The sequence below is a fragment of the Mastigoproctus giganteus genome, chromosome 4 (assembly GCF_048544385.1).
Source record: "Mastigoproctus giganteus isolate SK-2022 chromosome 4, ASM4854438v1, whole genome shotgun sequence".
NCBI lineage: Eukaryota > Metazoa > Arthropoda > Arachnida > Uropygi > Thelyphonidae > Mastigoproctus > Mastigoproctus giganteus.
Genome location: NC_143578.1, coordinates 30,732,066 through 30,758,287, shown reverse-complemented (window position 1 = coordinate 30,758,287; position 26,222 = coordinate 30,732,066). Strand labels below are relative to the sequence as shown.

The following is a 26,222-nucleotide window of genomic DNA, read 5'->3' as shown; positions in this document are numbered from 1 at the left end:
AAATTGTAATCGCCAGATGACTGGGTCAGAGCATATCCAAAACAGCACGGCTAGTGGGTGCTCACTGTCAGCCGTGGTTAGTATCTACTCAAAGTGGTCCAAGCAGAGAAAACCCATGAACCGCCGGCGAGGTGTTGGACGACCACGTCTCATCAATGCTCGAGGTGAGCGAAGGCTCTCCTGGATGGCACGTGACAACAGAACTCGCCAGTAATTGGAATGCTGGTGACGGGAGTAATGTGTCACAAAACACAGTACAATAAACACTGCTGAAAATGGGGCTGCGTAGCTGCAGGCCACTCCAAGTGCCCATGCTAACCATGGTTCATTGGCGAAAGCACCTACGATAGGCATGCGAGCATTGAAACTGGACCTTGAGTGATTGTAAGAACATCGTCTGGTCCGATGAATCATTTTTCCTGTTGCTCCATGTGGAAGGCCAGGTACGTGCATCGTTTACCTGGGGAAGTGATGGTGCCTGGATACACTGTGGGGCGAAAACAAGTCGGTGGTGGCGATGTTCTGCTGGGATACCCTGGGTCCAGTCATCCACGTGCCGGGCACTCTGACATCTACCAACTACCTAAACATCATTGCTGACCAGGTACACCCTTTCATGGCAACGGTCTTCCTCTCGGTGGTGGCGTCTTTCAGCAGGATAATGCACCATGCCACACTGCCCGGATTGTTCAAGACTGGTTCGTGGAACATGAGGCCCTAGCCTCCAAATTCCCCATTGTTCAATTCCATCAAGCATCTGTGGTTTGTGTTGGAACGGCAACTCGGATCTGCAGCATCTCAACCACGGACCTTACAGGAGTTAAAGGATCTGCTGGTTACGTGTTGGTACCAGATACCACAAAACACATTTAGAAATCTTGTAGCATCCATGCCTCATCAGGTACGAGCTCTTTTGTCTGCACACGGAGGACCAACATTATATTAGCTAAGTGGTCATTATGTTTTGGCTCATCGGTGTATATATAAATAATGTAGTGAAAGTTGTTCAATTTTTGTTATATAAAAATTAAAAAGGAAAAAAGTGTGTAATATTTATTGTGCCAGTTCTTCTTGAAAAAATGTACAGATCTAATTTTATATAATGTTAAATGCTATTAATACCAAACTACTTTTTGTGTGTCACAGCATTACATAAAACAGGTAAAAACTGGTTAAGCTAGACTTTTCTTTGGGGTCAACTTAAGGTGAAATAGGTCTTGGTATGTATGTGGGCAGTAGTAGTTGCAGGTAGAAGTAAAGGTGCTATAATCCCCTCCCCATTATGATAAAAAAAATATATATATATATTTTTTTTTAATTTTTTTACCGCTACATAGTAATGCTTAATAAATCCCTTGAACACTGTCTTAGCCCCCTCCGCCCTTTATAAAATACTGGACCACAATTTCATGTAGGGTTGTGACATATAATATACATTGTCAATGGAAAAAAACCAAAAACGGCTATCAGTCAATGCGGTACTCTTAAGTCCAGTCCTACCATATGCAATAATACATAGTTTATATGATCCCCTTATGACCAGTGGTCGGGCGCAGTGGCGCCCTTTGGACCATAGCAGTTACGCCCCTGTGTACAGCTGAATTGCATATGCAACCCCAAAACCACCTCCATTACACATATAACCTGAACAAAAAAAAAAAAAAAAATTTCCCTTATTAATATATTTTTTTTTTTATCCCAGCGTAAATAGTTCCAGTTTAGTTTTAAGAAGAAACCTTAAGAACTTGTTAAAACCAACCTATTGGTACACTTATCACTGGTATAACAAGAAATGTTACTAAACTGAAAATTAGCATTTACAATATTACAAAACAATAATTCATCATTGATATTCTACCTTAAGAGGCTGGGAACCCCTAGATTATGCTATCACAGGTTGCATGGGCACTTCGCAATTGCAAGTTATTTAATTTCAACAAACATGATGAAAATGGAATAAAATGATTCAAGCTAGTCAATTACAGTTATAACTTCTATCATAGCTTGGCCACATTAACGATAATATAAGAAAATAAATATATAATTTACCATAAAAATGAAGAGCTCAACTCAATTAAAATTTCTTGATGATGATGATTTGATATATACCCGTATTCGAAAACACAAATCAGAAACACACATGTAAACAGATTTTTTTTTATACAAACTTACACTTCTTCCCTGCATTGCGCATGCTCGAAACAACAAATGACACTACCTGCCGGCAAAGAAAATTTCGACAAATGTCAAAAATGAATGATTTAAAATATTCTCCACAGTTTCACTAGCTTTTATATAGAGTACATACGTCACCAGAAATTTGAGTCAATTTAGTACAATATATACTTCGATATTTATAATATGATTTTTAATTCAGAGGCATGGTGGAAATTTATTCAGTTAGCAGTTTTAAAAATATTTACTGGTCTCTGGGTCCGGCTATGATCCCTTGGTAGTGCGTACTCACTGTTACTCATGTTACACATTAGAACACATAAAAATTGCCCTATGCATGGTTAACTGAGTACAGTTTGCTGTTTGCATTAACTTGACCACTGTCTTCCCACAGCTTTCTACCCATGAAAAGAAATATATTTACTTTCTTCATTATTTCACAGATTAGCATTAGCATTAGCATTAGCATTAGTAGAGGCATATGATGCAAGAAAGCAAGCTTATTCAGCATCAGCCAAAAAAAAAAAAAAAACCTCTCCCATTTCACCCCTCCGTTCGTTCGAAATACCTGTCCAGTTGAGCTTTAAATTTGTTTAGGCTATCAACTTCAACAACAAGTGATGGAAGTCGGTTCCACCAACCAACCACCCGCTGGCCAAAGGCAAATTTCCACACATCTATCCGACATCCGTCCTTCCTCAATTTGAATTTATGCCCTCTCAGGTGATTATTCTGAGAAAGATGAAGAATCCCATTGGCATTGAGCATGCTCAAACCATTCAAAGCCTTATACACCTCTATCAGATCACCTCGCCGGTGCCTAGTCTCCAGACTCTGTAATTTGCAAAACTTAAGCCTTTCTTCGTAAGAGCAACCCTTTGTTCCATTTACTAATCTTGTTGCCCTTCTCTGTACCCGTTCCAGCAGCTCTACATCCTTCTTGAAATGAGGCCTCCAGACCTGTATACAGTACTCAAGATGTGGCCTAACCATTGCCTTATACAAGGGAATAATCACCTCCTTATCCCTGCTAGAAAAATTCCTGTATATCATTGACAAGACACCATGAGCTACTCTTGCAGCTCGTCTGCACTGCTCAGAGAACTTCATATCTGCCTGCACAATTACCCCCAGGTCCTTTTCATTCTCCACCACTGTCAGTGTAGTACCGCAGAGTTGATACATTGCTCTGGGGTTACTGTTACCCATATGTAGTACTTTACATTTGTCAATGTTAAACTTCATTTGCCACCTCTCAGCCCATCTGTTCAACCTTTCCAGATCCTGTTGCGGCAGCATAGCGTCAGTAGTGTCCTTAACGACCCTGCCAACCTTTGTATCATCTGCAAACTTAGACATTAAACTTGATATCCCATCATCAATATCATTCATAAACACCGAAAACAACAATGGACCCAACACTGAACCTTGAGGAACTCCACTAATAACATTAGTCCACGTTGAGCAGTGTCCATTGATTACCACTCTCTGTCTTCTGCCACTCAACCATCCCCTTATCCATAGCAGCAATTTGCCTCCAATGCCACACTGCTCCAATTTGTGCAGCAGTCTTCCATGTGCAACAGTATCAAAAGCCTTTCTAAGATCCAAATATATAATATCAAAGTTATTCCCTGCATCCAGTTCTTTTGTGACTACATCATAGTATCCAATCAAATTGGTCAGGCAAGACCTGCCCTTAACAAAACCATGCTGCGTCTGAGCTATAACTGAATTCTTGTCTAGATGATCCTGCAGTGCTTCTTTAACCAGTGCCTCCATTAATTTACCTGGAACAGAAGTTAAACTAACAGGTCTATAATTACTTGTGTCAGCCTTTGATCCTCCTTTGTGAATTGGGGTAACATTTGCACATCTCCAGTCTATGGGTACCTCCCCTGAGTCCAAAGAAGCTCTCTTAATTATGGCTAGGGGTTTGCATACTTCCTTTGCTGCCTCCTTTAATATAACTGGATAGATCCCATCCACCCCAGGTGCCTTTTTTATGTTTATCCTCAACAATCTCTCCTCCACTTTCCTCTCAGTTATTACAAAATCATCCAGCTCACTGCCAATGTTTACTTTACCTACATCATTCTCCTTCCTGAATAACTCCTCATGCGTGAATGTAGATGCAAAATACTCGTTTAGATTGTTAGCCACCTGAGCAGGATCCTCAACTGTTGAACCATCAATATCCAGTGGACCAATCTGATTCATCCCTTTCCTTCTCGAGTTCAAGTATGTAAAGAACTCCTTTCTGTTTTTCTTTGCATCCTTTGCCAAGGATTTTTCGTAGTCTGCCTTTGCCTGCCTAATCTCCTTTGTGACTTGGTTACAGACCAACTTATATCTATCATAGGCTTCCATGTCACCCATTAATTTGTATGTATCCCATGCATTTTTCTTCTCTGCCACATGTCTCATTAGTCCATCTGACAACCATTTAGGCCTAAACCTTGAACAATATTTCTTAGTTGGTATGTAAAGCCTGGTAGCCACCAAGATTAGTTCCTTGAATGCTTCCCATTTTGAGTTTGCTGTTGGTAACATCATCAGTTGGTCCCACTGTATAGAATTTAAATACTGTCTCAGACCATCATAGTCGCCTTTACGAAAACAAAAACCCTTCCCTTTACCTCTGATGGTAGTTACCTCCTTGAGTAAATCCCACTTCAACACACTGTGATCACTGCCACCTAGTCGTTCATTTATCTGCAGGTTCTTAATGCATGAAGAATCACTACTGATAATCAGATCAAGAGTATTGCTCCCTCTTGTTGCCTCACGAACATGCTGATGTAGAAAACAATCATCCAATAAATCCACAAAAGCCTGGCTAGTGTGCGAGTGACCAACCCACAAATTCCAGTCAATATCTGGGAAATTAAAATCCCCCATTATAAGACTCTCTGATTTACTGGCCCACTCTATTTCCCTGTACAATATATTATTATACTCATCAGAGTCATTAGGCCTATAGCACACTCCTACTCTCAATTTTGATTTCCCTATGCTTATGTTTCCCTATGCTTATAATCATCAAGGATAAAGGGAAAGGCTTTTTCTTTCGTAAAGGTGACTACAATGGTCTCAGACAGTTTTTAAATTCAACTGGTAACGATACTAACAGTAAATCTCGGGGAACCTCACAAACTTGTAATCACACTTGGGACATGTATTTACTTATCAAAATTAAATTTGGTGCAACGGCTCGTAAGAATTTTCTAAATAAGTTCTTACGTTTGAGCTATTAATAACTCTATATAACTCTAAGCCTATAGGAACTTTGTCTATAATAGGGCATGAAATTGGACTATTAGAATAAATAAGTCCTGAAATTTTAAAAACTGGAACAGTTACTGTTTTAAATTTATTGTATGTTTCCGTAGGTGAAAACTGGAGAGGATTGATATATAATCGAATTAAAAATAAAACCTTCCTACGGATGAGCAAAACATACAGTGAAAACTTTGTGTTGCTCTGACTGTCCCTTTCGAATAATGCAACAATATTTGAAACATGCTTTCATTTATATATGTTATATGTAGATTTCTGTGAGGATACTGGTGGAAATATGCAATCCGGATCTGGCTTATAGTCTTTCTCTAAAAAGATGAAACGTAGGCTGAAAATTTGAAACAGGTCAGATTTTTCCAAATAATACCAAAAAAAAAGGAGGCGGGTTCTTTGAGAACGAGTGCAATGCACTTGGGGATCTCCATTTAAAAAAATTGCAAACATAAACAAATGGGAACCCTCCCTCTCGGAAAGGAAGACCTGGTAGTCCAAACTTTAATTCCTATGCAGAGGGTCCTGAACTTTAGCACCGGCCCTGCTCAACCACCTGAAACGTTCATCTATTTATACAGGGTTTTATTAGAGATAAGAAATTATTCCTTGGGTGAAAATGAACTGAAAACGTTCTGAGTAGTTTTTTTTTTCATCTGACCGACATGTATTGAGATGGGGGGGGACATCCAAGGGAAGCGAATTGAATTCATAATGTGATCATGTCCTGTATAATGAGAGCTGAAGAGCAAGTGTTCAAAGAAATGCACTCATGAACGGCAAGTGAAAGTAACTATTTCATAACATCGTACGTGATTGCGCAATAGCTGAAATCGCTTGGGGCGTATTGAGATATAAGCAGATGCAAGGCTATTCGGGCGCTAAGACTACAGGGCGGAAAACTAAATATCAACGTTGGAACTTTTTCAATAAAGAGGAGCACTATAAAAATGAATACAGTATTATTGGGAGGGCCCTCCTCTTAATAGGGCCCTGCCTCCAACCTTTATAACTTGAAATCGTTTCTTCAGTTCATATAATATGATAAATAAACCAAAGAAATGAATTTCTTAGAGTAAGTAGTATTTAATAAAAGAGTAATACACAGAATTACGAATTTGGAAGCTGACTAAACTATTTTAAGCAAGTAATAAAGATATACACTGTGCTGCCACTTTATTAGGTAAACCCCTGCTGTGCACCCAAATGGTCTGTGCCACAACGTTGCAAGTCACATGACCACAGTTGTGGATATAAATGCAGCAGAACAACCTTGCTAGTATCAGTTAAGCGTACAAACCGTAGCAAGAATAGGAAAAGGGGTGATCTAACGGACTTCAAATGTGGCATGGTAGTAGGTGCAAGACGTGCTGGACAAAGCATCTATGAAACGGCAGTTCTCCTGAACTTTTCACGTCCACAGTTTCAAGGGTGTATCGAGAATGGTGCAACGAACAGAAGACATCCTCTCAAGGGCACTCCTCTGGAAGAAAATCGCTTGTTGATGGGAGAGGTCAAAGGAGAATGGCTAGAATTTTGTAAGCAAACAGACGGGCCACAATGTCGCACATTACATCAGAATACAACCTTGGTGCACAGAACAAAATATCGCAACGGACCACAAATCGCACTTTGTCGCGAATGGGCTACAACAGCCGACGGCCACATCGCGTACCTTTATCAATGAAGAACAAGAGAGCACGCCTCCTGGGGGCAAAGCAACACCAGCACAGGACTATCGAGGATTGGAAAACAGTTGCTTGGTCTGACTAGTCGAAGTTCCTGGTGTATCATGTTGATGGAAGTCTCAGAATTTGTCGAAAACAACATGAATCCGTGGATCCGTCATGTCTGACGACTACTGTGCAAGGTGGTGGGGGCAGTGTTATGGTGTGGGGAAAGTTTTTTGGCACACGTTGGGTCCATTGATGCCCATAGATTCCCATCTGAATGCCACATCGTACCTAAACATTGTTGCTGACCAAGTGCATCCGTTCATATTGACAGTTTATCCTCAGTCAGATGGTTACTTCCAGCAGGATAATGCGCTGGTGCACAAAGCCCGAATCACTATGGAATGGTTCCAGGATCATGACAATGACTTTTCTTTGCTGCAGTGGCTCGCTCAGTCCCTGGATCTCAATCCTATTGAACATCTTTGGGATGAGCTGGAAAGGGCTGTTCGCTGCAGGCCTACACCTTCGTCGAATCTCAAGAAACTGCGTGACACACTCATGTCTGCATGGTACTTCATTCCTGAACAACGTTTTCAGCATCTTTTGCAATCCATGCTTAGATGAATTCAGGCTGTTTTGAAGTCTAAAGGAGGCTCAACAGGCTACTAGGTAGGTGTACCTAATAAAGTGGCAGCACAGTGTAAATAAAGGTAAGTGTCTCCTTATATTCAAAGTTTAGAGGCATCGGCAACTTAGACCATATTGTGCCGTGTATACTGTTTGCGTGTGTTTTGTGGTCGATTATCTGTTTGCTGGACGAAAAACCGTTTTTCAAGGAGAAAAACCACAGTACCCTCGCCTGAGACTGACTAAATCAGCCACGTTTTGAAAAAAAAAAAAAAAAACCTATAAAATTCCTTATGTCATTGATAGGAGTCTAACACAGGTCTGTTCCACTGGTGTCGGAAGGATGGTGATTGTACCCAACTGTGCTATCTACGAGGGTGTCTCATGGAGTAATGGCCTTTTTATGTTTGAAGTAAAGTGACATCAGCTGATTTCCGAAGAATTCTAAAAGATTTTTTCGGTTCATTTAAGGTCTGTTTTTGTATACTTTTGCACACCGCAAGTTTCAAGCCTTTTCCTGGGATGTCTAACAGTTTCTGGTTACAATAGCATATTTTGTGTTCAATATTTTTCACAAGTTCAGGGAGTTTAGTATGCAAATTTCCTCATTTCTTCACTGTTGGTGAACAGCTTTCGCGTTTTTCAATGGGCTACATAATACATGTGAATTATGATCACAAGGAGAAAACAGTTTTTTTTTTGTTTTGTTTTCTCCTTGTCAGAAAAAGCAGTAGAAGCATCGTTGATAAAAGCACAGAGTCAGTCATGGAGATATTTTTCCCTGTCGTTTGAAGACAGACAATAAAATCAGGTGCATAACTGAGAAACTGCACAGAACAGAATTTCTCCATGACTTAGTGTAACAAAGGTTATATTATTTTGGCGCACTGAATCAGTGGTGTGCGTCCAGGTTCTTCTAAGTAATTATCATCGACTTTTTTTTCATATCTTCAGTAGAACTGGTAGACAATATTTTCATCTGGTATTTCATTCTCAATATTTACTGTTCGCAGAGGTATTGAAGCTAAGGCTATGATTACTGATCTTCGACATCGAGTATAAAACACCTGATTCCGATTTATACTAATGGCTGGCTGAAGCTGAAGAGCCTTTACAATTTTCTGAGCAGTGCAGACAGGCTGCCAGAGTAGGCATTTTCAACATGAGGCATTGTCAACGATATACAGGAATTTTGCTAGCAGGGATGAGATGATTACTCCCTTTGTATAAGGAATGATCAGATGCCACACATTGAGTACCGCATACAGCTGTGGAGGCCTCATTTTAGGAAGGATGTGGAGCTGATGGAACTAGTACAGAGAAGGGCAACGAGATCGATGAAGGGAACAGAAGGTTGCTCTTACCAAGAAAGGCTTAAGTTCTGCATATTGCAGATTCTGGAGACTAGGCACCTACACGGTGATCTGATTGAGGTGTATAAAGCCTTGAATGGTTTGAGCAGGATGGAAAACATTTTCTTTGTTTTGGCTCATGCTGTATAAGCTTACTTTCTTGCATCATATGTTTCTGCTAATGCTAAGGCTAATTACGATACAAAGTTTTGTAGGATTTTTCTTCATTTTTGTCGAGTTAGGCGGTATCTGGTGAGGTGTTAAAATTCTTCTCCGTGGGGAATGAGCATTTCACCCCTCAAATGGCATACCTACAATAAAATACATGCAATTCTCTCAAATATAAAATACATTTAGGCGCACAGTTGGACCACTTATATGGCCAGTTTACTGTTCCTCCATAGATACGCACATATCTATTTTTTGCACTGCTGTTTCTAACTATTCGTATTTTCATCCATCCATCCATCCACACATTTTATACTAGGCTTTTATTCCTTCTTAAATATTTGCATGTGTTATATATATAACAAATACTGGTTTCTTTAATTTGTAGTTATTTTCCAAAACATTTTTGTGACTTCCTCTCCTCATTACTAAATTGGTGTGAAGACTTCTTTTTCACTATGCTTTATTTTACAAGAAAAATATATTTAATGAAATCGATGTCTGCAGAGTTAAAAAAGACTATAATTAGCCTTTTTTAAAAATTCGCTGTTATACTATTATTTATCTATTTTGAATTTTATTATTATTAGGATTATGGTAGCAAAATTACGAAATCAAATACTTGTGATAGTAAATAACAATGGCAAGTTATATTAGGCTGTGTATTAAACAACAATCACGCAAGGTTAATGTTTTCATTTTCAACCAATAGGAGGAAAACATTCCAAGCATTCCTTTGACATACGGGATGAAGTTTAATATATGGCTGCTATGGTTAAACCGTGGCTAAGAATGTGGTGAATATTTTGAACGTTATGAGATTGCAATAGGTAGATTCGAAGCATTGTTTCCAGTATGTAATTTATCTCGCATTAAAACTATTAATATTGTGTACGTTGTTGATGTAGCGACAAGATGATGAATGTTAAGTTAAGAGTGGCATGGCATTAAAATTAAAAATGAGGTAAGTTTTTTTTTTTTCTGTATTTATGTGTGGAACATGTGGCAAAGACAGCTAATTTATCAGAGGATATGTTATTCGAGAGAAAACTGTCGAATGATTAAATAAATATTGTAATATTACTCAAACTACATATCACTTAAAACTATGACACTGACACGACTTGATCTTGAGTATCGTCGGCCATCATATTCCGGCTTGCACCATTTTAGTAAATGAAAGTTGTTTGGTAAAGAAAAAAAGAAAGTGATATAAATTATTGTATCCGGTATGTTATTTGTACTGATATTTGTTTAGAGAAATTACCGGCGATTATTTTTAAATGTTTATTAAGTGTGTCATGAACACTAAACGTAATTTCCTTACTAAGTCACTGGTAAGTGTATCGCTAGAAATTATCTATAAATATATGAAGTTTTATACTTTTTTTTTTTTTTGAAGAAATAATGCGCTTATGTCCTTTAAAATTGAATTTCTTGATTTCACTAGAAAATAAAGTATATATTTATTGGAAAAAAAAATCAATGTTGAATGAATTAATTAACACAAAATCTTTTCGTGATGAGGAAGGATTTCAAATCACGCGCTACATGTAGTACCCGATCATATGGCAGGAATAAAAACTAAATTTTCTCTCATACCAAACTTTTCGCGATCTTTATCCTAAGTTTATGGATTGAATCTTAAGTCCAAAGTTATTTCTAGTATTCAAAGCGATTTATAGTAATTCAGTGTAAGTTAGAAATATACATAAATTTTATTTTAGCTATATTTCAGTTATTTATATGTAAGTCATATTTTATGTTTTTTTTTGTTTTTTTTAAGGCATTTTATAAATGGATTTATTAGTATTAGCAGTGGCCACATGGTGCAAGGAAGCCTGTGGCTTATGCTGCACCAGCCAAATAAATAATAAAATAAAAAATAAAATAACAAAAATAAATAAAATAAAATAATAATAATAAGAGAAAAGGAAATAGACAACCTATGCGTTTTGCTCCTCCCATAGGTAATTATCCAGCTGACCTTTGAATTTTCCCAAACTTTCAGCCTCTACCACCCATGTAGGTAACCTATTCCAGTAATTTATAACTCACTAGCTAAAATAAAACTTCCTACATCTACCCCCCCTCGTAATTTGAAATTATGGCCCCTTGTTCTAGAACCATTTTTAACCATGAAAATTTTTGTCCTTATTCATTTTGCTTATGCCTCTCAGAGCCTTAAACACCTCAATCAAGTCTCCTCTAAGGGGCCTAGTTTCCAAGCTCTGCAACCCACATATTGAAAGGCTTTCCTCATATGGAAGCCCTTTTGCCGATCTCACCAGGCGAGTTACCAGTCTCTGGACTCTTTCAAGAAGCACAATGTCTTTCTTTAGGTGGGGTCTCCATACTTGAACACAAGTGTGGTCTAACAATAGCCTTATATTATTGGATTATGACATCCTTATGTCTACTAACAATTGTTCGATAAATCATCGATAGGATACCATGAACCTTCCTGCAACCAGTGTACAATGCTCGGAGAACTTCATTTCTGATTGTATCGTAATACCCAAGTCTCCTTCCTCCACTACTGGTGGAGGAAAGGAACTTGAGTATTTATTTACATACATAAAGCTAATAAGTGTGTATATAATAGTTATTTGGTTTATTTCTATATATATATATATATAACCTTTTCATATCATTCATAACAATTAATTTATTTAAAATATAAAAATTAGAAATTATTCTGCCAGTGGTAAGACATTTATGCACATTTTTCTCTTTGTAATATCGTCAGTTGTAAACTGTACAGTAAACACTTCATGTTGTATATATCATATTGTTCATTAATAATAACATTTCCAGAATTTTATTTTGCAATTTTCAAGTATTTAAATGCATTTATAAGATTTCTTTTAATTTTCTTCATTCTTTATCAGCTTTCACTTCCATATTATTATAAATATTTTTGGCTAACTTATTTTATTTTTTTTGTTACTTCTTGAGTGCAGTTTTTCTGATATATGCATTCATCCTTCAAGAAAATGCTAAGCTGAAAATGTTTAGGGCTAAAGCCTCAATTTACAGGAAATTCACTAAACATAACAGGTTAGTGCATTAGCATCATGTTTGTACGTAGTGAATTACCAAAAATGGCATCTTTTTTTATCATATCTCATATTATGAATACCTTCACAATGAGTTGCCTGATATTGCACCACCTCAAATAAGTAATGCTTCACCAGTGGAGAAGACTATTGTTACTTATTCTCAGTGGACACCACCACCCAGACAGCCATTTTCAAGACCATTTGGCTATCTTATTTTATTTTTTGTGTTACTTGAGTGTAGTTTTTCTGTTATATGCTTTCAAGAAAATGTTAAACTGAAAACATTTGGATATTTAAATAAGAGGCCAAACAGTTTTGAAACGGCTGTCTGGATGGTGGTATCCATTGAGAATGAGTAACAATAGTCTTCTCCACTGTTGATGGTGAAGCATTACTTATTCGAGGTAGTGCAATATCGGACAACTCGTGAAGGTATTCACAATATAAGATATGATAAAAACGGTGCCATTTTGTCATTTTTGATAATTCACTATGTATAAACATAATTAAAATGCTAAGTTGGATGTTTTAAAATTTCATGTTTCCTTCCTTCTATTCATTTATGTCTGGAGGAGAATGCCTTAGAACATTGATTACTTTTGGTCAAAGTGAACTGGTTAAATTGGTGTCAAGTACCAGATTTATTGTGACATATGTCTGTACCTATATGCATTAGAGGCCAATATGTCTGTTCTAATAAGTTCCAATAAGTGGCCTCCGTAGCCGAGTGGGCAGGAGCGGAGTGCAGTAGCACACGCTCTTTGAATAGACTGGGGTTCAAGCCCCTGACTGCTGAATACGGTCGATCTGCCAACCCGCACTGGACCAGCGTGGCAGATTATGGTCCATTTCCCTCAGCATGAATTGTTGAGGAGGCTTCCATCCTGCAGTGGGTTGATAATGGCTGCACTGCACTTTACTTTACTTTACTTTATGTCTGTTCTACGGGCCAAAAAAGTTCTGCTCCCTCCACTTGAGGTTTTGCTAATTACAGTCCTTATTGAAGAGGTCCTTTAGAAATTCCTGTGGTCTCCAGGGAGGGGGGGATTAAAACCAGACCTCTTCAAGTGAGTCACAATTTGCGAACCCGCTGTGCTGTCGGAGGACTGCTTAAAAACCTCCTGTCATAATTTGTTTGTAGTTCTTTTTGTGTAATGCTCTCATATCTGGAAAGCACATGATTTCAACGTTATCGCAAACAGAACATTGCCATCTTTTTAATGTTCATTATTTTTATATATTTTTTTAATAATAAACATTGCATAGTTACTTATAATGGCTATTATTTTTCATTAATTTGTTCATTTCTTATAAGTAAGTGGTTATTACTGATGGGAGAGTTCAGTCATTAGCTAATTTTATTACAGGAGTGTGAACCTCTGTACACTTCAAAGGAATACTAAATAAATAGAATTTGACCTAACCCAGTGGATTGCCAAGTAATATCTAAAACACTGAATTTCATATGGATTTTTTTTTTTTTTAAATACTAAACTTAGAACTGTAGTAGTAACTCCTTTAACATTTACCAGTACACATTCTCACCTATGGTTCTGAAAATTGAAAGTCAAATTTTCAGAAATACAGTATTTCGTTACCAAATTAAGGGTATCACATGCCACTACTACTTTATGAAACCTTATAAACAATATTTTTGGTGTGGACTGCTCTTGATGGAGGCCTTGATCTGTCTTGTAATACATACTTGTAAATAAACTATTAATAGTCTTTAATTGTTCCATAATATATTTACTCATATCTCATAATCTCATAATATTTACTCATATCTTTAATTTAGCAATAATGGCTTACCCTTGAGGTAGGGATTTTTATTTAGGCCTTAGAGCAAATGATAATTAATTTGATATTCAAAGGTATTTCAGAATGCACATTATAAATGTTAGAGTTATTCAATAATTACACATTTAGTATTCTTCTAAAACATATGTAGAGCACTCAGTGATATTAACATAATCTTTATATAATAAACATTCAGTCATCATACACAGTGTTGCATAGTAGCAACATTTTAATAAGTAAACACAGTCATCTGCTCACTTATTGAAAGAAACCCTAACCTTAAATCATTTGGATTAATATTAAGCATAAGTGAACCTCTGTAAATCAAGATTTTTTATAATTTGTGTTACAGGTGCATTCATTACCTGCTAATCAAGTATGCTATATATTTCCTTTAATACTTCCACATTTCAGTATTTTTCAATTACTGTTGTTTCTTAATGTACAGATGCTATGCATTCTCATATCTTCAGGTAATCTCTCTTCTCCCCCCTCCCACAACCCCACTCTCAAAACAAAGGGACTCTGGCCTGATCTTACTTCAGTATATCCCTTTAATGGATGATGTCATTTGCTAGGAATGGATGGGGTAATGTTCATGACCACTACTATACATGCATGTTGTGAGATAAAGCCTGCAATGCTGCTGCAAAATAAACTAACAGTGTGAAGCCCATTGTTAACTGAGTTGCTAGTATATTCACTGCCAAAAAAAAAAAAAAAAAAAAAAAACCTGATGATGTAAATGACCCTTGGCACTGTATCAGAGTATAAAAAGAAATTTTTTTAGAGGCTCTTTCTGTTTTGTCCATTCCAGTTGCCTAACTATAGTTTGTTCATTCTTACTTTAATCCTGATATAAACAAATATATGTGCTGTTAAAAATACAGTGGTTTTTCAGTAATTGGCCTATGAGAACTTTTATTAACCACATGAATTGTTTTTTTTTTTAGAATTAAAGAGTAAACAGACTATAAATCAATTGTTCTTAGCATCACTCACTCATTATGATATAGTCTTAAAATCAAACAATTATTCTACATCAAGATACAGTAATTCCCCATTCAGAAGGATTTTATGCTGTATATTTTGCAATAGCAAAACTACAAATTCCATCCTTCCCCACAGTATTTGCATATGGGCCCCACGTGTGCTTATTACGTTTTTTTTTATGAAAACCTAAAACACAGAAGGTATCAGAACCTATAGTACTTAGTACCATGCATAGGTTGAAGGTCGAGAAGATGAAAAAAGACACTTGTTGACATTAGATGAATTTCAATAGATTAATTTTCAAGAAATACATGTGAAATACAGGTTTTTCCAGAAAAATGGAAGTTGAAGGGGTAAATGATGAAGAAGAAAAGATGGTTTTGAGAGTTTGAAGTTGGACAGTAAAAGGATGTTGACTGGAATTCCCTCCCCCCCCCCTTCATACTAATCCGAACATGTGTTCGGATTAGTTTGAAAGGGAGGGGAATTATAGAGACCAGTCCAGAAGAACGGTGCCTATGGAGATACTATAGAAAAGGCATGCAGCAGAAATAGAATGTCTATGAGAAAGAGTGGAGAGGCTTTGTAAGAGTTGGGCCATTAATTAACCTAACTGCCCTCTTTTGAATTGAGTCTAGAAGTCTGAGAGAGGTTATGGGGGCACTGCCTCAGATGTGGAAACAATATTTCAAGGTAGGACAGATTTAAGTTTTTACAGAGCATAGTAGTAGTAATGGTAAGTGATTCAAGAAAACAAGCTTATATAGTATAACCCAAAAAAAAAAAAAAAGTTCACCCATCTGTACTCTCCACCTTCACAACAACAGATGAAAGCTTGTTCGAACAATCAAGAAGGCAAACTTCTGAACATCTATCCTACAACCATTCATTCTGAACTTTAATTTGTGCCACTCCTTCTGTGTAGTCTCAGCAAGAGGAAGAATACCATCAACATTTAGCTTACTCAATCCATTCAAGGCCTTAAACACCTTAGTAAGATCTCCCTGCAGGTGCCTGGTCTCAAGATGCTGCAATTTGTAGAACTAAAGCCTTTCTAGGTAAGAGCACCCTTTTGTTCCCATCACAGATCTGGTTGCTCTTCTCTGCACCTATTCCAGCAGATCTACATCCTTCCTAAAGTGAAGCCTCTACACCTGTATACAGTACTCTATATGCAGCTTAACCATGGCCTTGTACAAAGGGATAATCACCTCCTTATCCCTGTTTCTGTATATCATTGACAAAACCCCATAAGCTGTCTTGGCAGCATGTCTTCACTGCTCAGAGAATTTCATGTCTAACTGCACAATGGGTAGCTGTTTAGAAGAAAAGTAATGCCGAGGGTGAAAGAAAAAATCCAGTTTTTTAGTGATGCCTATGCCAAGAGAGATTAAAAGTCAGGGTAATCCTTAATAGAAATATGAGATCTTGTCTAGAAATTTGAGTGTCATTGGAGATAAGCATGGAAGTAGAAGAATACCTTTTTTTTTTTTTTTTTTTTTTTTTTGAGATATAAGATAGGACTGGGTTTTTGAAAGACTGAAGTTAACCAATCCAGAAGGACAATGCCTATGGAACATATTTTTTGGAGAATTACCTAGAGATTAGCATTTGAGGAATTGGTAGTGGAGATTCAGGAAGTTGAAGCTGTTTGTACAAGGCAAAGGTTTCTCAAATTGGCAGGTGGAATGCAATGTGCTATCATCAGAAAAACTATGGATAGGATTTCCAGTCAGTGGAAGGTCATTAATATAATGGAGTGGGAGAAAGAACTGAACCTTGGAGAACACTGGTATTAGTGGAGAAGTTAGAAGACAGAGAGCAGTCTACCATTACTTTCAGCGAGTGGTCAGAGAAATGGTTACCCATTTACAAGAAACAGTTGGCAGTCCATAAGATGAAGGGTTCGAGCCTGTGCCCACCAAATACGGAGGATGCAGAAAGGTCAGGAAATGACCACTGCATATCCCCGGAGCAATATGGCCTTAGTTGCTAATGCTCCTAAAAACCGAATAATAACAATATAAGATGGAAGCTTATTTAGAAGACCTTTATGCCAAACATGATCAAAAGCCTTTGAAATGTATGAAAAGAGCAACTGCTTGTGTTTCACCCGACTTTTCCATTGAATTTGCTCACAGATGTTAACATAAGACAGTATATCACCAGTGGATTGACACAGATAGAATCCAATGATTGGTGCAGTCTGGTATGGATCACGTTCAGATTATATTCATTCAGAACTGGTTTGTGGACCATGGCAGTGAAAAGTTGAACTGGTCAGAACACTTGGATGAACTGCAGGGCTAGATTATGCTGCAGCTAAAATTGCCTTTTTTTTAAGACTCTGGTAGTTGCTTTGTAAGAGAATGGAGATGAATTCTTGCTGACACCTCCCAGAAGTTCGTTTCAAGGTATTCCCAGGAATGTTGAAGCTGTCATACTTGCCAAAGGTGTTTAAGTTTTTGAATTAAAAGGCCGTTTTTGCAGCTACTTGTGTGTGAATACAGGTAAGCCTCATATAGCACGGTAGTTGGGTTCCTATAAAATGTCGTGTTGTGCGAAACTGTGTTATACAGAACTAAGAAAAGGTAAAAAAAAGAGGGTTATGTTCCAAAAGCTAACAAAAATACACTATTTCATTAACAAAATGTTAACAAAACTAGCAAAAATACACCATTCTAGATTTCGTGTATCTTCTGCTATCTTTAAAAAATCAGTAATCTGGGTTTGTTTGCTTGATAAATCTTTGCGAAATTTATCATATGGAACTAAGCATTTTTGAAGCTCCCTTTTGAACTTTGGGCTCCTTTCATTCAAGAATCTGTATTCAAAAAATAAGATTCTAATTGCTCGGCTAACTTTATGCCTTCTTGTATGCTGGCACCTCCGTAGCCAGGTGGGCAGGAGCAGCAGTGCATAGCACATGCTTCTTGATTAGACGGGGGTTCGAGCCCGTGACCACCAAATACGGAGGATGCGGAAAGGTCAGGGAATGACCACCTTATATCCCCAGAGCAATATGGCGTTAGTTGCTAATGCTCCTAAAAACCAAAATAACAACAACAATTCTTGTATGCTTTTTAGTGTAAAATTTGGAAGTTTAGAATTTTCATCTGTTCTATCATCCTCTGAATTGATTTGGTTTTACCTCCAATGCCATTTCCACCAAATCCACTTCGCCAGCCTCTTTTTCTACCAGTAATTCTTGAACATCTTCACTAATCATATCTTTTTTAAATTTTTTTAGGAGCATTGGCAACTAAGTACACTGTGTATATTGTCTATAAATTGCATGTGTTCTGTAGTCGATTTTCTGTTTTGTTGGACGAAAAACCCCTGGCACCACCATGCCGTGACGGGACTAATTGTATGTCTATCATTGCTGCAATTAAAGATTCTATTCTATTCTAAAAAACCGAATTTCTGGGATAAAAAAAACCATGCTACCAGAGCACGAAAAAGACCCATAAAATTTCCACCCGTCATTGACGGGATTTGAACTCGGGTCTTTTGCACCCAGCGTGGGGAGGAGGACGATTACTCACGAGGTGCTACCCACGAGGGTAGCACAGTTGATAGAATCGACTGTGCCTATGAGTAGTCATTTCGACCATATTTCCTGAATGAACTGACTCTGGCCAAAAATTTTTCCAAATGCATTTAACGTTGATGGTTTGCTTCTTTCAGTGATAAAGCTATGATTCTTTAAGTATTGTTTATTATTCAAGTATTTCTGATACAGTCCACAATTGAGAAATGTTTCCGTGCCGCCATTACTTCAATATGTTCGGAATCAATTTTTTCCAAAATCCATTGTAACGATTTTCTGATGTAATGAGTTTTAAAGGTGGATATAATGCTTTGATCTAATGGCTGAGTGAAAGAAGTTGTATTAATCCAGTACAACTGTGGTGGTAGGAACATAACTTCAACGTTTGGATGACTAAAATCATTTGGATGGCCTGGTGTGCTATCCAAGATTTTGAAATCTAGATTTTTCCAAAAGTTTAACAAGCATGAGTTCGATAGCACAGAACGTAACATGGGGATTTCCCAACAAAATAAGACACAGGGATTTCTCAATATATATTTTATTTTATTTTTTATTTATTTATTTTTTTTGATTAGTGAGTCAACAGCAGGGATTCAAAAAGTGTGGAGCTCAAAAATACCCCGTTATGCGAGGTTAACGAAATTCTCTAACAGTGTTAGAGTGAAACCATGTTATATAAGTACCGTGTTGTGCAAGATTGCCGCAATTTATCAATCGTGTTAGAGCGAAACCATGTTGTAAAAGTACCGTATTATATGGGGGTTGCCTGTACTTTTAGTTATAGATATATTAATTTAAAGATTTATCTATACATTAGACTTGCATTCTCCTTCCTATGTTAATGCTGTTGTATCCAAGATGTTTACAATGGCTGATTGAATTAAGTATTTTGTTACCACTTTTTATTCTGGTAAGCTTCCTTGGACTCAGGGGAGGTACCCATTGACTGGAGATGTGCAAATGTGACCCCAATTCACAAAGGGGGATCAAAGGCTGACACAAGTAATTATAGACCTGTGAGTTTAACTTCTGTTCCCGGAAAATTAATGGAGGCACTGGTGAAAGAAGCACTGCAGGATCATCTAGACAAGACTTCAGTTATAGCTAGGACACAGCATGGTTTTGTTAAGGGGAAGTCTTGCCTGACCAATTTGATTGGATACTATGATGCAGTCACAAAAGAACTGGATGCAGGGAATAACTTTGATATTATATACTTGGATCTTAGAAAGGCTTTTGATACTGTTGCACATGGAAGACTGCTGCACAAATTGGAGCAGTGTGGCATTGGAGGCAAGTTGCTGCTATGGATAAAGGGGTGGTTGAGGGGGAGAAGACAGAGAGTGGTAATCAATGGACACTGCTCATCGTGGACTAATGTTATTAGTGGAGTCCCTCAGGGTTCAGTATTGGGGCCTTTATTGTTTTCTGTATTTATAAATGATATTGATGATGGTATATCAGGCTTAATGTCCAAGTTTGCAGACGATACGAAGGTTGGCAGGGTTGTCAAGGACACTACTGACACTATGCTGCTGCAACAGGATTTGGAAAGGTTGAGCAGATGGGCTTCGAGGTGGCAAATGAAGTTTAACATTGACAAATGTAAAGTACTACATATGGGAAACAGCAACCCCAGAGCAACGTATCAACTCTGTGGTACTACACTGACAGTGGTAGAGAATGAAAGGGACCTGGGGGTGGTGGTGCAGGCAGATATGAAGTTCTCTGAGCAGTGCAGACGAGCTGCAAGAGTAGCTCATGGTGTATTGTCAATGATATATAGGAATTTTTCTAGCAGGGATAAGGAGGTGATTATTCCCTTGTATAAGGCAATGGTCAGGCCACACCTAGAGTACTGTATACAGGCCTGGAGGCCTCATTTCAGGAAGGATGTAGAGCTGCTGGAAAGAGTACAGAGAAGGGCAACTAGATTGGTGAATGGGACAAAGGGGTTCTCTTACGAAGAAAGGCTTAAGTTTTGCAAATTACAGTGTCTGGAAACTAGGCACCAGCGGGGTGATCTGATAGAGGTGTACAAAGCCTTGAATGGTTTGAGCATGCTCAATGCTGATGGGATTCTTCCTCTAGCTCAGAAAAATCACCTGAGAGGGCATAAATTCAAATTGAGGAAAGACAGATGTAGGATAGATGTGCGGAAATTTGCCTTTAGCCAGCGGGTGGTTGGTGGGTGGAACAGACTTCCATCCCTTGTCGTGGAAGTTGATAGCCTAAATAAGTTTAAGGCTCAGCTGGACAGGTATTTCGAACGAACAGAGGGGTGAAGTGGAAATGGTTATTTTTATTTATTTATGTTACTTTTTTTTTTTTTTTTTTTTTTTTGGCTGATGCTGCATAAGCTTGCTTTCTTGCATCAAATGCCTCTACTAATGCTAATGCTAAGCACTTTTAATGTTATTTTAAATATGGGTTTGTAAATATGTACCTTTTGAACATAGCATAGTTTAAAATTCTCCTTATTCTGCTTCAGGATACATCTCCTGTCTTTCCATTATTTCTTATGGAAAAATGTTTGTTTGCTTAACATGTTTTTGCTTAAAACTTTTCAGGAATTACACTGCTTGACAAAATCAACAGAATGCATAGAAAATGTGGCATAACTCATGCAGCTTGCAATGAAGCGGGACAAAATTTGGTATGGTGGTATACCATGTAATAGCGAAATGAGGAGACAGTGAGAAACTTCACACAGGTATAAGGGACGTTTATAGGGGTTGTATTAGATTTGCCAAAAGGGTCACATGACATTAGTACGGTGTATGATCCCTCCAATGGCTAAACAAGCCTGACAGTGGTGAACCATGCTCAATATAATGGTGTCTGCAAGATTCTGTGGCAGCAAATCCCATTCTTCCACCAGTGCAGACCTTAGCTCACCAAGTGACCAAGGAGTTCACTGTCAGCGTGCAATGCAATCCCCAAGGGTGTCCCACACGTGTTCAATTGGATTTAAGTCTGGTGATCATTCTGGCCACAACAGTTGTTGGATATCTTTAGTTTCAAGATATTCCTCCATCACGTAGGTTCTACATTCATGAAAAGAAAATCTGTGCCAACTGCACCCCTAAAACGTTGCACATAGGGTTTGAGGACCTGTTCTCGGTACCTCTGCACAATTACAGTACCCATATCGAAAACATGCAGCTGTTAACATAGAACACCACGTCCATCTCAAGTGTCCCTTTCTGTGATGTTGGAGGGATGGTACCACATTGCTCGTTGTCTCCAGATGAAATAACATCTAGAATCTGTTTGTATGCTAAAACAGATCTCATCAGAGAACAGAACTGTACCCCACCATTTGTCAGGACTCCAAGTTGCATATTCATTGCACCAGCTCTGATGAGCTCTGTGGTGGTTTGGGGTTAATGGGATACAAACCACTGGCTTCCCTGCATAGGGTCCACTTGAATTGTGCCTTCTTAACACAGTCCGGTTGGAAATGTTTTCACCTGTGGCTGCAGCAATCTCAAGAGACAGTCTATGACAGGACATTGTGCGGTTCCATCTTGCTGTGAGAGCCAGACAGCAGTCTGTTCTGGTTGACATAGACATTGGGCAACCTTGGCTGGCTCTTCTTGTAATGGTCCCTGTCTCCTGAAACTGCTTCCACAGTGCCAAGATGATGCTACGTGACACATTAAGCCAATGTGCCACAGCCGCCTCTGACTGTCTGGCTTCAAGTTGTCCAATGGCCCACTATCTCAGAGAATCATCTAAATGATGATTCCCTCCAATGACTAAACAGACCTGAGTACTGGAGATGTGGCTATCCCACTGAGCAAGCCAAAAATGGAAACGAAGTGATGCGGTTGCAATCCGTTTTTTTATAAGCCTGAATAATTTGCACAATGTGCGGCTCTGTAATCCTTATAATGTGCATTATGGATAAACATGTGTGTGTGTGTGTGTGTGTGTGTGTGTGTGTGTGTGTGTGTGTGTGTGTGTGTGTGTGTGTGTGTGTGTGTTCCCTGCATTTCCAGACTTGTCTTATTTACATGTATATGTCACATGATTGGATAGAAGCCTAATTATTTATGCAGATGTTAGTTATTAGTTTGGGGAAGTTTTAATGAATTAAGTGTTCTCCCCTCCCACCAGATGTTGAAATGGATGTGTCAAACAAACACATCTGCATATAATGTTTTGTGACTTTAAGAAAGGGAATAAAATGCCGCAGAATGAAAAAAGATTCAATATTTGAATGGCAAGTAAATATAAATTACAAGGAAATGTTAAGAGTTCTAGAAGTTCAGGTATAGTGTGGTTAGAGCATAGCCATCAAAGTGTGTTCAAGTGTGCCAATTCAATTTAATGAGGATTTGCTGATAATAGCTGCAATTGAACCCATTTGGTTGGGTATTCAGATTGTGATTTTGGGAGGGGGGATTGTTATTGTAGCTAATGGCTACTGTAAGAAACACCAAAGTTTTGAGTGTTACATTACAAGAAAAATTTTCTTCTTTGACGAGTTAAGTGTTGTTTCATCAAGACAATGCCTTCATACTGCTCAAATCATATATGGCAACACTGAGAGAAAAAAATATGGGAAAAAAATTCCACATCTACTTTATTTTCCAGACCTTATGTCATTAGATTACCACCTATTTGAAGTGTGCAAATATCTCAAAATAGAAAATAAATTCAAGTTTAAAAGTGCTTTCTCTGCATTATTTGCTTTAGCCAAAGGAATTTTATAAAAACGGTATTGAATACTTACAGGAATGTAGCCAGAAAGAAAAATACATACTTGATTCAATTGTGCTCTTATTGAGAAGGGGGAAAAATGCCATTACTTAAGATGTAACCTGATATTTTGGTTCTAAATGTATATGTCCTTTTATGATCTTTGTATTATGAAGAGTAAAGTCTAACATTATTTGTTCACATGTCACTAATAATAATAATTCTATTCTCATTTCTAGGTTTACTTTGTTCCATCAAAGAGGACTGCATACAAAATAGATTTTATCACCCAAGAAAGAAAGAAATACATATGAAGCAAGATATTTGTTTCCTTGTGACAAATGCCGGCTACCTACACATGATGCCATGTTCATGGAGAGGCAGTTGCTATGGCTCAAGAATTTCTACCACTTTGTGATGTGCTATTCAATATCATTTCCTTGGCATCATACTTTTGTGACATTGTGTTTGATGTAGTAACAGTTTATACCCTTTTTCCAGAAGATCAGAAAAATATGTGGTTTCGTCTAGCACTGTCGTGCATAATGGCATCATTGCTAATCAGTCAGCTTATGTCTCTTAAGTGGTATTTTCAGAGGAGTACTAATAATGATTTTCAGTTATCATTTGTTGTTCTTGTTCACTTGCTGCAGTGTGGGGTATTATGGAGGTACTTCAAACTGTTTTTACCCGTTGATTTAGCAGTTGTAAAAAATGAAGTGCGAGACCTTTGTATGTTAAGGCTTGTCCATGCATTTTGTGAAGCAGCCCCAATGTTGCTAATTCAGCTTTATCTTGTTTGGGGAAAGCAGTCAGTTTCAGACTTATCTGATTTAAATATAGTGTCTACAGTTTTATCACTTTTCAGTGTTTGTTGGGCATTAGCATCCTTCAGTAAAAATGTCCGCCGCAGAAATATTCACAGACTGGTACTTACCTGGCTCGGGGTAATATTTCAGTTTTTTTGGAGGCTAGGTACAGTTTCTTCTAGAGTTGTTGTTTTAACAGTTTACGCAACTTTGTATCATTACTGGGTATTTGTTGTCATTGGACTACATTGGATAAGTATGTTTTTATGGCTCATGTTTCCAAGAAATATCTTTCATGGAGAAAATATTTTTTGGGTTAAAAAAACAGGGTATTCTATGTTAATAGCATTTGTATATATATTTTGTTATATAAATTTGCAAGAAATGGGTGCACAGCAAAAAATGATAGCATTTTATATTACAATGTTTTTGGAAAATAGTTTATTGATGGCAATTTGGCTAGGTCTTAAAGGTGAAGTAAAATGGTTTGATTACCCTGTTGTTGTTATTGTATGGGGTGGGTTTGTGTTAGGTATAGTTTTTATGGTGCTCTATTATCGCTTCTTCCACATACAGAGACTTAAACACAGTTTTACAGTATCCTGTAATCTGAGTTCAGACTGTCCTGAATGTTGTAGTGGTAACTGTGTTATCCATCCAGGTAAAGCTAACACATACTTTAATAATGATACTACGGGTGGTGATCCATCTGGAGGTCATTCTGTTTATAAAACTCATAATAGTGCCATCTTCCACTCTGCTGCCTTACACATTCATAATGGAGTTGTAACCAACACCCCTGGAGTTTTTAATTGTCGTCTGAATCCAGCACTGAAGAGGAAAAAGAAAAAACCATCCAGTTTTGTACCTCCTCCAGCACCGGTATCAGCATTAACCAGTAATGGAAAAACATCAAGTCCATTCTGGAAAAAGACCTCACCAAAATCATGCAGTAGTGACCATGAAAGTAGTGTTGGTTCAAGGATTAATATACAACAGAAATTACAAGAGAAAAAGCAACAGCAGTTACAAGAATTAAAAGAAATAGAAGAAGAAATAAAACAAGGAAAACTAAAAAGACCACGGCCCTTAGAAGTTGGTGAACAAGGAACATTACGACAGCCAATACCTCAATCAAAAAAACAGCCATGGTTACATCCAGAACCTGGAGAATGTTGTTATCAGTCACAGTATCACTCATTGTTGGCCCCACTTGGATTTGTTGGGATTCGTCCTAAACCAAAGCAGCGCTCACAGACACCAGAAATACTCCTTGTTCCAGATTCTCTGGAAAATAACAGAATTTATTATGAGTACCAAGAGCCAAGAGTATACTCTTTAGCACCTCCACCATTACATCCAAATTTTCATCGAACTTCAGACTTATCCAGTAATAGCAACATGTCAGGTATATCCAAAAATAAAGGTTGCCTTCATAGTCAAAACAGAAGCCAACAACATAAAGATAATCAAAATCCTCAGGCCAACAACCAAGTGCAATGTTCATTTTTTAAATCTTATCGCATTCCTTCTGATTTAGACAGTCAAATATCATTGCCAAGATCTTATACATTACCACGAGAATTTCGTTATTACCGCCGACCAAGAGCACGCAAACCAGTAAGGACAGAGCATTTTGCTGCATCTAATAATTCAAGTGATGGTGATGTTGATTCTGCTGATGACAATGATATAGACATTTTCCCTGGAAGCAGAATATCAGGCCACCTTCGATTTCGACCTTATTTACAACCTCTTAGAGTTATGGGCATGAGCCCTGGACAGTTACATGAAACAAAACTGTGAAGCTAATATATTGTTTTAATTGAAATGTAAGAAAAATTATGCTAAAATCATGTACATGATTTCAGATATCAAATTTGGTGTATATTTATTTTTTCTAACTGATCTAGATCTGAAATTATTGGCTGTTAAACATAATTATTACATATAAGATAGGTTATAATTTCACTTGTGTACACCCATTTTATTTATTTCACTGAAAT

The 26,222-nt window shown here is 37.7% G+C and overlaps 2 protein-coding genes across 5 annotated transcripts in view; one reads left to right on the top strand and one right to left on the bottom strand.

Moving 5' to 3' along the window:
• Rae1 (ribonucleic acid export 1) overlaps window positions 1-2,239 on the bottom strand; it is a 70,214-nt gene extending 67,975 nt beyond the window's left edge. The window contains exon 1 of one of the 4 annotated variants that reach the window (XM_090371455.1): window positions 2,173-2,239. In XM_090371455.1, coding sequence (XP_090227581.1) covers window positions 2,173-2,194 — 22 coding nt within the window. In that variant the 5' untranslated portion in view covers window positions 2,195-2,239. Of the gene's footprint in view, window positions 1-2,049; window positions 2,128-2,172 lie in introns of those variants that run through there. The other 3 variants (XM_090371454.1, XM_090371457.1, XM_090371456.1) reach the window with 3 other exon arrangements.
• A 7,921-nt stretch (window positions 2,240-10,160) lies between these two features.
• Window positions 10,161-26,022, top strand: LOC150086571 (uncharacterized). The gene is made up of 2 exons (XM_090372192.1): window positions 10,161-10,253; window positions 23,647-26,022. The coding sequence occupies exon 2, from the start codon at window positions 23,797-23,799 to the stop codon at window positions 26,020-26,022; it is 2,226 nt and encodes a 741-aa protein (XP_090228318.1). The 5' UTR covers window positions 10,161-10,253; window positions 23,647-23,796.
• The last annotated feature ends 200 nt before the right edge of the window (window positions 26,023-26,222 follow it).

Excerpts from the sequence above, each read along its gene's own strand:
- LOC150086571 (XM_090372192.1), top strand. The coding sequence starts at position 23,797 with ATGGCTCAAGAATTTCTACCACTTTGTGATGTGCTATTCAATATCATT.